The 13,008-nt window shown below is 43.0% G+C and overlaps 4 protein-coding genes across 4 annotated transcripts; 3 read left to right on the forward strand and 1 right to left on the reverse strand.

The window, feature by feature from the left end:
• Positions 1-878: 878 nt before the first annotated feature.
• LOC139105608 (uncharacterized) lies at positions 879-5,360 on the reverse strand. The gene has a single exon (XM_070661799.1). It carries the CDS (start codon positions 5,358-5,360, stop codon positions 879-881), a length of 4,482 nt encoding a protein of 1,493 aa, XP_070517900.1.
• A 1,699-nt stretch (positions 5,361-7,059) lies between these two features.
• Positions 7,060-8,941, forward strand: LOC139105610 (probable cytochrome P450 6a23; the record flags this gene model as incomplete). The annotated part of the gene is given in 5 exon segments (XM_070661800.1): positions 7,060-7,454; positions 7,528-7,865; positions 7,952-7,996; positions 7,999-8,181; positions 8,295-8,941. Coding segments are annotated over 5 exon segments (1,254 nt in total), but the record flags the coding sequence as incomplete, so codon positions are not given.
• LOC139105611 (uncharacterized) lies at positions 8,935-10,591 on the forward strand (the record flags this gene model as incomplete). The annotated part of the gene is made up of 3 exons (XM_070661801.1): positions 8,935-9,253; positions 9,431-9,681; positions 10,109-10,591. Coding segments are annotated over 3 exons (1,041 nt in total), but the record flags the coding sequence as incomplete, so codon positions are not given.
• Positions 10,592-10,890: 299 nt separating this feature from the next.
• Positions 10,891-12,489, forward strand: LOC139105612 (uncharacterized). Its single transcript, XM_070661802.1, has 5 exons — positions 10,891-11,228; positions 11,379-11,574; positions 11,692-11,933; positions 12,016-12,263; positions 12,359-12,489. The coding sequence occupies exons 1-5, from the start codon at positions 10,891-10,893 to the stop codon at positions 12,487-12,489; spliced, it is 1,155 nt and encodes a 384-aa protein (XP_070517903.1).
• Positions 12,490-13,008: the final 519 nt, after the last annotated feature.

Raw genomic sequence — 13,008 nt, forward strand, 5'->3', positions numbered from 1 at the left:
TTCTACTGTAATCAAGTTCTTTTAAATTGACATTATGCGTAAATATTTTAGGATGTCGCTGTATGTTCCGTTTTATTTTATTAACATATTGGTTATTATTCTTAAAGTCTACCATAGATTATTTCTTACAGAGAGGAACCGTCTAGCCAAAAGACCAGGTTGAGAATCCTCACTTTCATGCTATTGGTCGAATCGATTTTACTAGGATCTAGGAACTTTATTTAGTGGAAATTTTAATTTCTGACGTCACAATATACAACCTGATCATATAAGTTGTGATATTTACGCAGCCGCTTTTGCCACAACAGTTACCTTAAGAGATAATTCGTGTAACATAAAATATTCAATAAATGTAAAGTGTATGAGACAACACTTTATGAAAGTTATAGAAGGCAATAAACTTTTACCTTTCCCTATAAAAGAGTAATAATATGCATACATAAATATGTATTTTTTTCTTATTACTTTTAGTTTCTTATGGGAAAAAAACGTCTCAATAAATAAAAACGGTACTAGAACAATAAAAGCCACAAACGTTGTTTTAGATGGTATTGATTGTAAAAAAAAATCAGATGCATCTGTTATGCGACGACACTGGTGATATATGAAAAACGATGTATGATGTATGATGTATGAAAAACGCAAATGAATTATTCAATCTTTCTGCTGTGTATTTTACCCATTCCATGTAAATTGTTTAATGCCACTGTTTCATGTATTAGACATGATATAATTGTTTTATAAAGTAAGAGCGTAGGCATGCACTGTTTTTTGTAATGACAGTTGTAACCAATTTATATATATACCTGATACTACAAGGAATATATCTACAATATGTTTATCAGAATGTATATACTATACATATTTTGCTTCTGGTATCAGCTTATACATATACTCGGTCTTCCCCTACGAGATATGAATCTCTTAAGCGTCGCCAAAAATGACTCGGTTGAAAGGTCACTCACTAACTCCAAATGAACCGCCTTGGTAGCGAAACAAACAAACAATGCGAGATAAGCCTTGTGCCTTCCCGCGTTTCTTCGCTTACCTTCACGCAGAAGGAAAGGACCGGCGTAGTCGACGCCACAATGGGAAAATGGACGGGACACCGTGACCCGGGGCGCTGGCAGCTCGCCCATTACAGTTTCAGAAAAGGAAGGTTTCGACTTGAAACAAGATATACAAGAGCTTAGAACCCTCTTAACCGTTGATTTTAATCCTATTGGCCAAAACCTCTGACTGACAAATGCCATGGTTGCTTGAAGCCCACAATGCAGATTCCGCTGATGTTCAGATTGTATTATCATCTTGGTGATTGCATGACCATGAGGAAGCAATATCGGGTGACACGTGTCAAACCGTACTTGAGCATTCTTTAGTCTCCCGCCAACCCGAATCAATCCCTCGCCATCTACAAACGGGGACAGCGATTTTAATTTGCTGCCATTATCTACGCACTTGTTCAACTTCAAAAGTTTATACTCTGTCGAAAAGTATTGCGCTTGCACGAATCTACATAACGCTGCTAAAGCCCTGGAAGACTCTTGAGACGATATTTGAAAATTGGGCGATTTGAATGGATTTCGTTTGCTCATCCTCAAGCAGTATGCCACGATTCGGCATATTTTGTGTATATTGGAGGTCCGAGCGAATAAATTGTTAATACCGGCAATTTCAGTAACCGCTACTGATGCCACCACGGCTCGCAATTCCGGCACGCTTTCTTCGCGAATCTCTACACTGCCAACAGGCCATTGCTGCTCTGGCAATTTTAGGTAATCGGGTCCGCACCACCACAGCTGCGAAGTCTTTAATTCCCCGGGAAACAAACCCCTAGATATCAGATCAGCAGGATTGTGAGCAGAGGCGACGTGCCTCCATGAACCGATGTCGGTGAGCCCTTGTATCTGCCCCACTCTATTTGCTACAAACGTAGACCATTTTCTGGATTGAGACGCAATCCAATGAAGAGTTATCGTCGAGTCTGACCAAAGAAAGACCGGTGTGTTTGATAAACCGACAGCCCTCTTTACACTATCAACTAGCTGTGAAAGCAACAAGGCCGCTGCCAATTCGAGTCTTGGTAAAGACGTTGCCTTTAGAGGAGCGATTCTAGACTTAGAGCACAACAATTGCGTTTGATAGTTTCCGAACCTATCAATGGTGCGCATGTAAACACAAGCGCCATAGGCCCGCTGACTGGCGTCACAGAAGCCCAACAACTGAATGGAATCAGAACTCGCGTTTGCTTTGACACAGCGAGCCACCTTGAAATTATTCAACTCATGAAGTTGAGAAATGAAATGCAGCCATCTCGAGTGGATTTCTTGCGGGACCGACTCATCCCAGTCTACTCCAGCGGACCAGAGGTCCTGCATGATTATCTTGGCCCAAACTACTACGGGACCAATCAAACCTAGTGGATCAAATAACCTTGAAACTTCTGAAAGAATGTTTCTTTTGGTTATAATTCTCAACTGCTTAGAGCCTTGATATGAGAAATGGAATGTGTCATCATCCGTATTCCAAGCTAATCCTAATATGCGCGCGTTTACTTCCTGACTAATGGACAACGATCCGCTAGCCTGATTGACAACACCTCTCAACAGCTCCGGTGAGCTGGCTCGCCATTTCCCTAATTCAAAGCAGCCCTGACGCAACAATTGGATCACCTCATCGCGCATGTTTATTACATCCGAAATCGATTCCCCTCCCGTGAGGAGATCGTCCACGTAGAAATCATGCTTCACGCGAGCGGAACCCAAAGGAAAATCATTTTCATGCTTGTTTGCTATGTCGAGAAGACATCTCGTGGCTAAATAAGACGCCGAGGCCGTGCCGTATGTTAACGTGATCAATTCGAATTCCTGAATTTGCGACCGATCATCCTCACGCCACAATATTCTCTGGAGATGAGTCTGAGAAGGATGTACGAGTACCTGGCGATACATTTTGACGATGTCACTAGTAATGACATATTGATGAACCCTAAAGCGCAACAAAATGGAAACAAGGCTGTCTTGAATAACAGGACCTATAAACAGGGCATCGTTGAGAGAAGCTCCTGAATCTCCTTTGCACGAGGCGTCAAAGACGACCCTAATTTTACCCCCTTTTGTGTCGTCCTTGAACACTGAGTGGTGAGGCAAATAATAAGCATTGGTCGCGACAGAACTATCATCTACTGGTTTCATGTGCCCCAGATGAATGTATTCTTGCATAAAAGCGACGTAATGAGACCTCAATTCGGAGTTTTTAAGAAAGCGCTTCTCTATGCCGCGGAAACGTTTCAGAGCCGAATCTCGTGAATTGCCTATGTTATTGAGAACCCTTTCCTTGACGGGAAGCTTGACTATGTATCGACCCTGCTCATTTTGAGACACGTTCTCACAAAAATGCTGTTCACATTGCAGCTCCTGCATCGTAAGAGGGGAATCAAACTCAGGCAAATCCTCTAATTTCCAAAATTTATGAACTTGCTCGTGCAATTCCGCGTCGCTAATCATGGTGTGAAACGACTGAACCGTCATTGTTGCAGGAAAAGAGTTCTTGGGGGATCCTGATAATATCCAGCCCAACCTTGTCTTTTGCAAAGTAGGATGGGCAGTTGAAGGCCTCATCTGGCCCACGCAAATGAGCTCCCAGAATATGCCTGCGCCCAAGAGTATGTCGATTTCAGAGGATGTGCAAAAACCTGGGTCCGCGAGCCTTATATTACGAGGAATTTGAAACGCCGAGCGCGCAAGGTTAACTCCCGGAATGGAGTCTGTTATGCGATCGGTTACAATCGAGTCTACAGTGAAGCTAAATGATTGGAAATGCGAACGAATGCAAAGCTGTACCATTTCACTAGAATGCGATACCTTCCCGCCTATGCCGGTAATGGAAACGCTAACTGAACGCGCAGCTAATCCTAAGCTTCGCACAAATCGCTTGGTGACGAGATTCACCTGAGAGTCAGAATCCAATAATATTCTGGCAGAACACGGCAAGCCATCCCTCGAATCAACAGAAACTATCGCGGTGGATAAAAAGATGCAGTCCGAATTAACACTGGCAACGTTTGCAGAAACAGGTCTCGCTGGATTAGGAACCGCCGATCGGGACGAAGAGGCAGTCGCGACTGTATCCGATTTAATAACATGTTCGTTCACCGGACTGCTTGCGATGTGCAAAAGGGTATTGTGCTTTCGCGCACAAGTTTTGCAGCTTCCCGAAGAGCATCTATTGGCTACATGAGAAGATGATTTTAAGCAATTGAGACACAGTTTAAATGACCGAGCCCTGTCTATTCTTTGAGAGACCGATAAACCCAGGAATTGTTTACACTGAAATATAAAGTGCTCCTCGTTGCACAAATGGCATTTTGCCCTTACCACTGCGGTGCAAGCAGTCTTAGATCTAGTTATGTTGTGGTAGCGCGTCGTCACATGCCTGACCGATGATTCATTATTCCTTTGAGTGGCCTCAAGGATTTGACAATACCGATTGATAAAGTTAATGAATTGTTTAAACGTGGGCAAAGTGTCGTCAGTTAACGATTTTCTCCACTCCTTGAGAGTGATTGCATCCAGCTTATAGCTGATAAGATATATTAGAAGATCGTCCCACGAATCAGTGGGAAGCTTCATTGCCTTTAGCGCTTGAATGTGACGCGAAGATCCGTCAGATATGCGGCGCAAGTCCATCGCGCTTTCCCTTTGCATTTGAGGGATTTCGAACATTGCCTTGAGATGACTCTGGACAATCATACGTCGATTGTCATACCGTTCACGTAATAAATTCCAAGCAACCAAGTAATTGTGTTCCGATATTTCGAGAGAACTAATAACCTTATGCGCGTCGTCAATCGTTGAGGCCCTCAAATAATGAAGCTTGTGAATGTCCGCTAATGACTCATTCGAATGCACCATTGACCGGAATGTATTATGGAAGGCGCACCACTCTTCATATTTTCCCGAGAATTTAGGAATATCTACCTTGGGCAAACGCACGCTATGCATGCCCGGTGCCGGCGCAATTAAACTCGTTGACGGCGCGGGTGATGACGGGGAAATCGAAACGCTAGATGATGACGGAGATCGCAGCATGGAACGCATCTTAGCGGCGAGTTTATAAAACTTGTCCTCGAAGTCATCCCTATCCGCGACTTCTTGCGGCTCAAGAAATTCCAGAGCGGTCTGAAACTTCTCGTATTCGACCCAGTACGATTCCAATTTATTTTTGCGTTCCTCAATTTCAGACAAAGTCAGCGGATTGAGCGTTTGAACCGACTCTACAAAAGTATTGATTCGCGTGACCGATGATTTCAATGTAGCGCGCCGCTTCTTCAACTGTGATACGTTCAACTGATCGGTCATGGTGAGCAATTCAAAGAAAACGTGGTATTGAGGATATGATCGCAAATACCGCTAGTAAAATATACGCGAAAGACAATATCGATACGCTAACAGAGGAGATAACACTTTGAATATACGCAAGATCGACGATTAATACCGCACACTAAATGAGCCTATTTGCTAATCGCAACGAAACACAATTTACAAAATAAAGATACAGACAATGACTTGCGAGCTTTGAAGATCTTTTGGGAGATTCGCCGGAGATGACCCTTGTGCAATTCTGCGTTGCCTGACGACCGGAACGATGGCACGAAGACCTCAGGTACAGCGCCGAGGAGGTGCGCAGGAGCGTCCACGTGTTGATGCGCTGATGCAAAGCCGCGCCGATGCGCAGAGATGCCGTCGTATATCTGCGTTGAAGATGCGTTGCAGCGACGCCGCGCTGATTGGCAGGAACACCGCCTTAAAGATGTGTTGCAGCGACACCGCGTTGATTGGCAGGAACACTGCCTTAAAGATGTGTTGCAGCGACACCGCGCTGATTGGCAGGAACACCGCCTTAAAGATTGGGCCGTGTGACGTCACGATGATGAGCGGGAACACCGCCTTAAAGATGCGTTGCAGCGACACCGCGCTGATTGGCAGGAACACTGCCTTAAGGATTGGGCCGTGTGACGTCACGATGATGAGCGGGAACACCGCCTTAAGGATGCGCAGAGGCGAGACCGCGCTGCCGCGCGAGAGCACTGCCTTGGAGGTTGGGATGGCTGACGTCACACTGATGAGCGGGAACACCGCCTTGAGCATGCGCAGATGAGAAGCCGCGTTGCCGCGCGGGAACACCGCCCTGGAGGTTGGGATGGCTGACGTCACACCGATGAGCGGGAACACCGCTGCGAGGATGCGTAGAATGGCGCCCGCAAGCGCAAGATCCTTACGTGGAGAAGGCCTGATGGCCGTCGTCGGTTGCGCAGAACGGCGCCTGGGCTTTCGCTGATCTGCCGCAGCCGGTGCTTGAGCTGGATCACTGTGAGCCGGCGCTCGTTAACGCCCTTTGATCGTACGGCAGGAATGATGCCTGCACCAACGTGCTGATCACGTGATGCGAACGTGTGTGGTGATGCCAGGGCGAGGTGCGCTCGATTACCTTCCTCGAGTCGTTGATTCTTGTGAATTCCGAACGTTGCATGAGCCCGCTGTCCTCAGAGGTTGTGGCTGGGCACGCCACCGCGTACGGGTGGCTTTCTGTACCTTGGCTGCACAGCCTCAGCTTCCTCCGCCGATCGCCGTATATCCGGTTCGAAGGACCAAATGGTGAAAAATACCAATGTGGTGGATTCAATCGCCGCCTAGCACGGGTTGTAAGGCCGTGGGCCTGTTCGAGGGATCTGCACACTCGGTGGCAACTGAACACCGGGCTAACTATGAGCTTTACTAAACTACTTTATTTGGCTTACAATAAACCGCTTTCACAAAAATGGGCGGAAAATCGATGGCGCGGGCTACGTGTAGTCGGCTCGAGGTATGGTTGCTAACTAGGATCGGATCATGGCGATCGTCACCGTGACGCGCCGAAATATTCTACGCATGCCCGAACTGAACAGAAAACAGCGCGCAACGCCGCGTGGCCCGTTTACAATGAGCGAGGGCCCGAAAGGCTTGATACGCATGGCCTAACCAATGAATGCTTATCATATAAACTACGCAAACAAACTCTATTAATATTAAAATTATCCAAACAGGTCTGTTTTTGCAAAATCTTTACGTAAGATACAAACAGCACCGTGTTATTGGATTATATTTATTTATAAAGCCAAGTTTGTTAATCAGTGATCCCGATATTATTCGTACAGTATTAACAAAAAATTTCGACAGCTTTCATAATCGTGGACTGACGTTCAATGGTAAAACTAACCCGTTATTTTACAATTTGCTTACGATGTCAGGATCGAAATGGCGAAAAATGCGTGTTAAATTAACTCCCGCTTTTACTTCGGGAAAAATAAAACGAATGTTTTTGATACTAAAAGAATGTAGTGATGATCTAGCAAAGTATTTGGAAAGTAAAGCACAAATAAGAGACTCTGTCGAGATCAAAGACATATTTACAAGGTATAATTATAATTCTTTTTTATATCAAATTTTATATGACTTATTAGAAATAATATAATCATTTAATCAATAGATATACAACGGACGTAATAATGTCGTCTGCTTTTGGAATCAGATCCAACTGTATTGAGAATTCCAATTCTGAGCATCGAACTCAGGGCAAAAATATTTTAAAAATTAAAATTATTTGGTACGTACTGTTTACAGTTATGCCAAAGATTATGGACTTTTTTTCCATTCCTATCTTAGACCAGCGTGTCAGCAATTTTTATTTAAATATGTTTGAAGAAACTGTAAAGTACAGGAAAACCCATAAACTGTTAAGACATGATTTTATGAATATACTTATGCAGCTAATGGAAAAGGACCATTTGGATGAAGACGATAACGGAAAGAACAACAACATAACGTGTTAATATATCTCTATACATACATATAAACTAAACAGTTAAGATTTTATTTTAATTGCCGAAATAACTTATTTTATTTGCTTGCAGCAACTACTGATAAACTTACTATGATTGAAGCTGCTGCGCAAAGTTTTTTTTTTTCCTAGCAGGCTTCGAAACTTCTTCGGCAACGGCGACATTTGCTTTATATGAATTAGCTCATCATGAAGATGTACAGGATAAACTTCGCAATGAAATCGATGAAGTGCTAAAAACGTATGGTGAATTAAGTTACGACACCGTGAATGAAATGAAATATCTTCACAAAGTAGTAAATGGCAAGTATTAAAAACAAAAATTTTTTTTATTAATTTATTAAGTGTATGTAAGATTAAACAAAATGTTTATAATAAAAAAAAAGATTTATTACTTTTTTTTTTACAAATTTTAGAGACTATGAGGAAATATCCATCTATTCCATTTTTAACACGTATTTGTACTCAAGAAATTAACTTAGAGACAACAGAAATTATTGTTCCAAAGGGGACTCTAATCCTTATGCCGATTTTTGGACTTCATCGAGATCCATCAATTTATCCAGACCCAGAAAAATTTGATCCTGAACGATTCAATGCAGACGAGATAGCAATAAGACATTCTTATACCTTTTTACCGTTTGGAGAAGGTCCTCGAAATTGCATTGGTAATTATCTATATAAATATTATGTACAATATTTTATATAATATAGAGTAAGATAAGCCCCAGCCTTCCAGTACTTTCTGGGACGCAGTGTTGAGTTCTAAGTTGACTTCAGAGTTGACTTTTACGGACAGTAGCTGTTCATCTTTTGAGAAAATTGTGGATTTAATTAAGGCAGCCCCGAATTTAGATCTCCTGTTCGATAGAATCAAGAAGACAATTGACCTTTACATTTCTACTAATGGTAACAAACAAATTGTCTAAACCTAGAATCGGCGTAAGTAGTTATTTAAGTATTTTGCAATGGAACGCTAGATCTCTTTTTCCCAAATTGAATGAACTCTCTAAGCATATGGAAGATTTTCATATAGCTTTCGTTTCAGAAACATGATTGAGCCCTGACCGGACTTGTAATATCCGAAAATTTTACACTGTGAGGAGAGACCGCATTGGCCAGAGAGGTGGTGGTGTTCTGATTTACGTGGATAACAGATTAAAGTATAAAATAATTCCAAGGATCTATGATTGTGGGGGCAAAATTGAGGCGTGTGGAATTAAGGTGTTTTTGAAAGGTGAGGTAATTTCCTTGATCTCGTGTTATTGTCCTCCAAGGTCTAATATTTCTTTTACTGAATGGTCGTGCTTCCTGTCTCAGTTTCCTGGTAAAGTCATCTTGGGGGGTGACTTTAACCTTCATAATATTGTATGGGGTTCCTCAGATTCCTGACGTTCGGGTGTCGCTTTGTGGGATACGTTGCAGAATTCTGAGATTGGCCTCCTGAACGATGGTTCCTCCACCTTCTGTAGCTCCGCCTTCCATGCCGACTCTACCATCAATTTATCCATGGTTCATGGCTTTTTATTATTTCATTCGCCTTGGCGTGTAGATACTGACCCATGGGAAAGCAATCACCTTCCGATTTATATTTGCGTCAATGAGACTATGGATCCTCGAGCTTTGCCAACTAGATCTCCACGGTTACACAGTGGGAGGACGGATTGGTGCAGATTTCGTCAGGAACTGGATATTAAGATGAAATTTCTTGCTGAAGCGGATCTTCCTGACGTGGAGGTTAAATACTCATCCTTCGTTTCATCAATTGAAGATGCTCTGAGATCGGTCACTCCACATAAAAAGGTGATTAATTCGGATAGGCGTATTCCTGGTGTTGCACCGGAGCGGTGCACGGGGTCCGTCCTCCGAATATTACACGTTCTGGTGTAGGAGGATTATGGCGTTTGTATAAATAAATATTGTTTTAGTCGTTTGATGTATATATTTGTGTTTATTCTTCCTGGGTGTTTTCGGTGATAGAGTTACGAGTCGCTACCTAAAACTCTCGAACTGACTTGCACGAGCTTCGGAGCTCGTGCATTATATATTATTATTTTTTGGTCTTGTCAGCGAAATAGCAGAAGAAAGTGGCCGCGTGCCCTACTGCCTTCTGCTGATAGCGCGCAATGTCGAAAGGCTGACAAGACGGATTCTTAAGCTCAGCAGATTCTAACAGTTTGGCAATCTGCTGACTTGTGTATAAAAATGTGTCGCGCGTGGTGGTCAATGACCAGCGTGCGCTGTCGGGTTACAACACTGGCTTCCCCCCCCCTCCACATGTTTGTGGTGGAATGAGGAGTGCAAAAAGTTTGTTCGCCTTAGAAAGGCCACGTTATTAAAATTTCGTTATTCCGGTTTGTTTGAGGATTTTGTAAATTATAAGAAGCAGTCTGCCATCGTGAAGAGAAAGTTAAAGCGCATTAAGTTAGAAAGTTTCCGTTCCTTTTGTGCCGGTCTTAGGAAAGAAACCTCTTCATCGTACGTTTGGAATACTATTAAAAAATTTCAGTCTAGATTTAACGCTACGGATAATAACTACGAATATAACTCTGCTAAATGTGATAGGGTTCGGGATCAAATCGAGGATTTACGGGTCGATTGGGTTCCCTGTTCTCCACCGGAGATTCGAGCGGGTTGTGGCGATCCATTTTTGGATCTTCCATTCTCTATGGAAGAACTGGAATGTCTATTCAAGACTTAAAAGTTATATCCAGCCCAGGACTGGATAATATTGATTATTTGATAATTAAAAGATTGACGTCTATGGCGCTACAATTTCTCTTGGATATCTTTAATCTTATTTTTACAGGCGGATCCTTTCCCGCCAGTTGGCGTAGATATTTGATTTTCTTTATTCCAAAGCCAAGGGGGGAGAAATTTAAACCTATCTCGTTGGCACCCTGTTTGTGTAAGGTTATGGAAAGAATAATTAACAACAGATTGTCTTGGTGGTTAAATCATTTGTCGCTTCTTTCCGGATCTCAGTATGATTTTCGTAGGCAGAGATCGACCATGGATAATCTTTCTATATTGTACACCGAAATTGTAACTGCCTTTTATAATGATTTTTCTCTGACGGCGGTTTTTTTGAATATTCAGTTGGCGTATGATAACGTGCTTGCTGATGTCCTTGTTCATAGGCTTTTGCGTTTGGATGTTCCGCGTAACGTGTGCCGTTTTGTTTTCAATCTCTGTTCTAGTCGTCAGGCAACTTGTAGATTCGGGAATATAGACGAGGTCTTCTGGCTTTACAAAGGCCTTTCCCAGGGCAGTGTTTTGAGCTCTCTTTTATATACTCTTTATGTAACCGAAATTGATGATATTAACTCTAATGATTGCAGAATGCTCCAGTATGCTGACGATGTATGCTTGTATTTCTCCTCTCCCTCTCCGCTGATTGCTTTTCGTCACTTGGATCGGGCTATTGTTGACGTCTCTAATATTCTGAGTGGTTTGGGCCTCTCTTTGTCTTCTCACAAAACGCAGTTGTGTGTTTTTAGTCGAGATAATAAGGCTGTAAGGGGGATTGCTCCGGAAAGGGGCAGGGGGCCCGAGCGTTCTCGGGCCTTTTCGGTTAGGATTCAGGACGCCACAATCTACAACTCTACTAGAATTAAGTTTTTAGGTTTAACCTTTCAATCTAATTTGTCATGGTCCGATCATATCAATCGTATTTCTTCCCTAGGAGCGGGCTCGGTAAGGATCTTGAAGTCATTATGTCGCACGTGGTGGGGAGCAGACCCCCGTCTCCTTATGATAATCTTTCGGGCCTTGGTTAGATCCAGACTTGAATATGAATGCTTTCTGTTTCAGAATCTACCCAAGAGTCTGCTGTTACGGTTGGATAGAGTTAAGTGTCAGGGCCTTCGTTTAGTCATGGGATACAGACGTTCTACGCCCTTGAATATCATTTTTTATGAATCCAAGGAGCCTCCCTCTCTTATTAGGAGTGTATTTCTTGCCAGGAACTTTTTTATTCGTGTAGCTCTAGTGGAGGGTAATGTTCTTCTTGATATACTAAAAGTTTTAAGGGATCTGACTGAACGCGTGAGGGGGTATCAGATTTTTGAATCGTTGCCCGCTCCTGAAGGCCTATTCTGAGTTGGAGTATAAGTTTACTCTTTTTCCACGCTCTAGGCAGCCTCTCTCCTTTTCTGAATCGTATGAAGCTCTTACTTTTAAGCCTAAGGTTAATTTAGTTGATGGTGATAACATTAGGAGTGTGGGAGCTAGCGCGGATGATGAGTTTCGGAATATTTTCGCTAACGAACTCAAGTCCAGTGTGTGCCTCTTCACAGACGGCTCTAAGATAGAGGATTTGCCTTTTGCTGGCTTTTTGATTGTATCCGAGGACAACTCTGTTTCTCTTCGCTTCCGGACGGCTGGTTTCGTTTCTCCTACTGTGTTGAGTCTATGGCAATTTTGAGAGCGCTTGAGCTGAGTCTTGAGAAGAAGTGGTCTAATATTACTATTTTTTCAGACTCCAGGTCTGCTTTATCTGCCATTGGAGCTGCTTTCAACCATCGTAAGAGCTCATATCTTATTCTCCGGATTAAAGCTTTAATGCTGGAACTGATTAAGGACAGGAACGCGTCAGTCAATTTGGTTTGAATTCCTGCTCACAGGGGAATAAACGGTAACGAGAGAGCGGATACTCTCGCGAAGGTGGCAATTAGACAGGGTGTAGATATTCAATATGGCATTCCCTCCGGGAAATTTCGCAACGTTAGTAAAGGAGGTATGTACAGGGATCTGACCGATTGGACCGAAGGAGAGGCAGCACATCGGGGTAGTTTTTATTGTAGGTCCTTTCTTTCTCACTCTAAGGATTTGTGGTTTAAGAAATTTAGTATTAGCAGGAGAGCTGTCTCGTCAATCAATAGATTACGCAGTGGCCATACGTCCTCAGATCCAGCCTATTTCGTTTTCAAATCGTTGACTCTCCCCTTTGTTTAAGCTGTAATGTCCTTGAAGACCCCGATCACGTTTTTTTGGGTTTGTGCTGACTTTGAACGCCAACGGGAGACTTTGATTAAAGATCTGGTCTGTGCTCGTGGATTCCTTCCTCATAGTGTCAATTATTTGCTTGCGTCTCTGGATCAGGATATTATTTATGCGTTGAATGACTTT

Source organism: Cardiocondyla obscurior, linkage group LG09 (genome assembly GCF_019399895.1).
Source record: "Cardiocondyla obscurior isolate alpha-2009 linkage group LG09, Cobs3.1, whole genome shotgun sequence".
In the NCBI taxonomy this organism is placed as follows: domain Eukaryota; kingdom Metazoa; phylum Arthropoda; class Insecta; order Hymenoptera; family Formicidae; genus Cardiocondyla; species Cardiocondyla obscurior.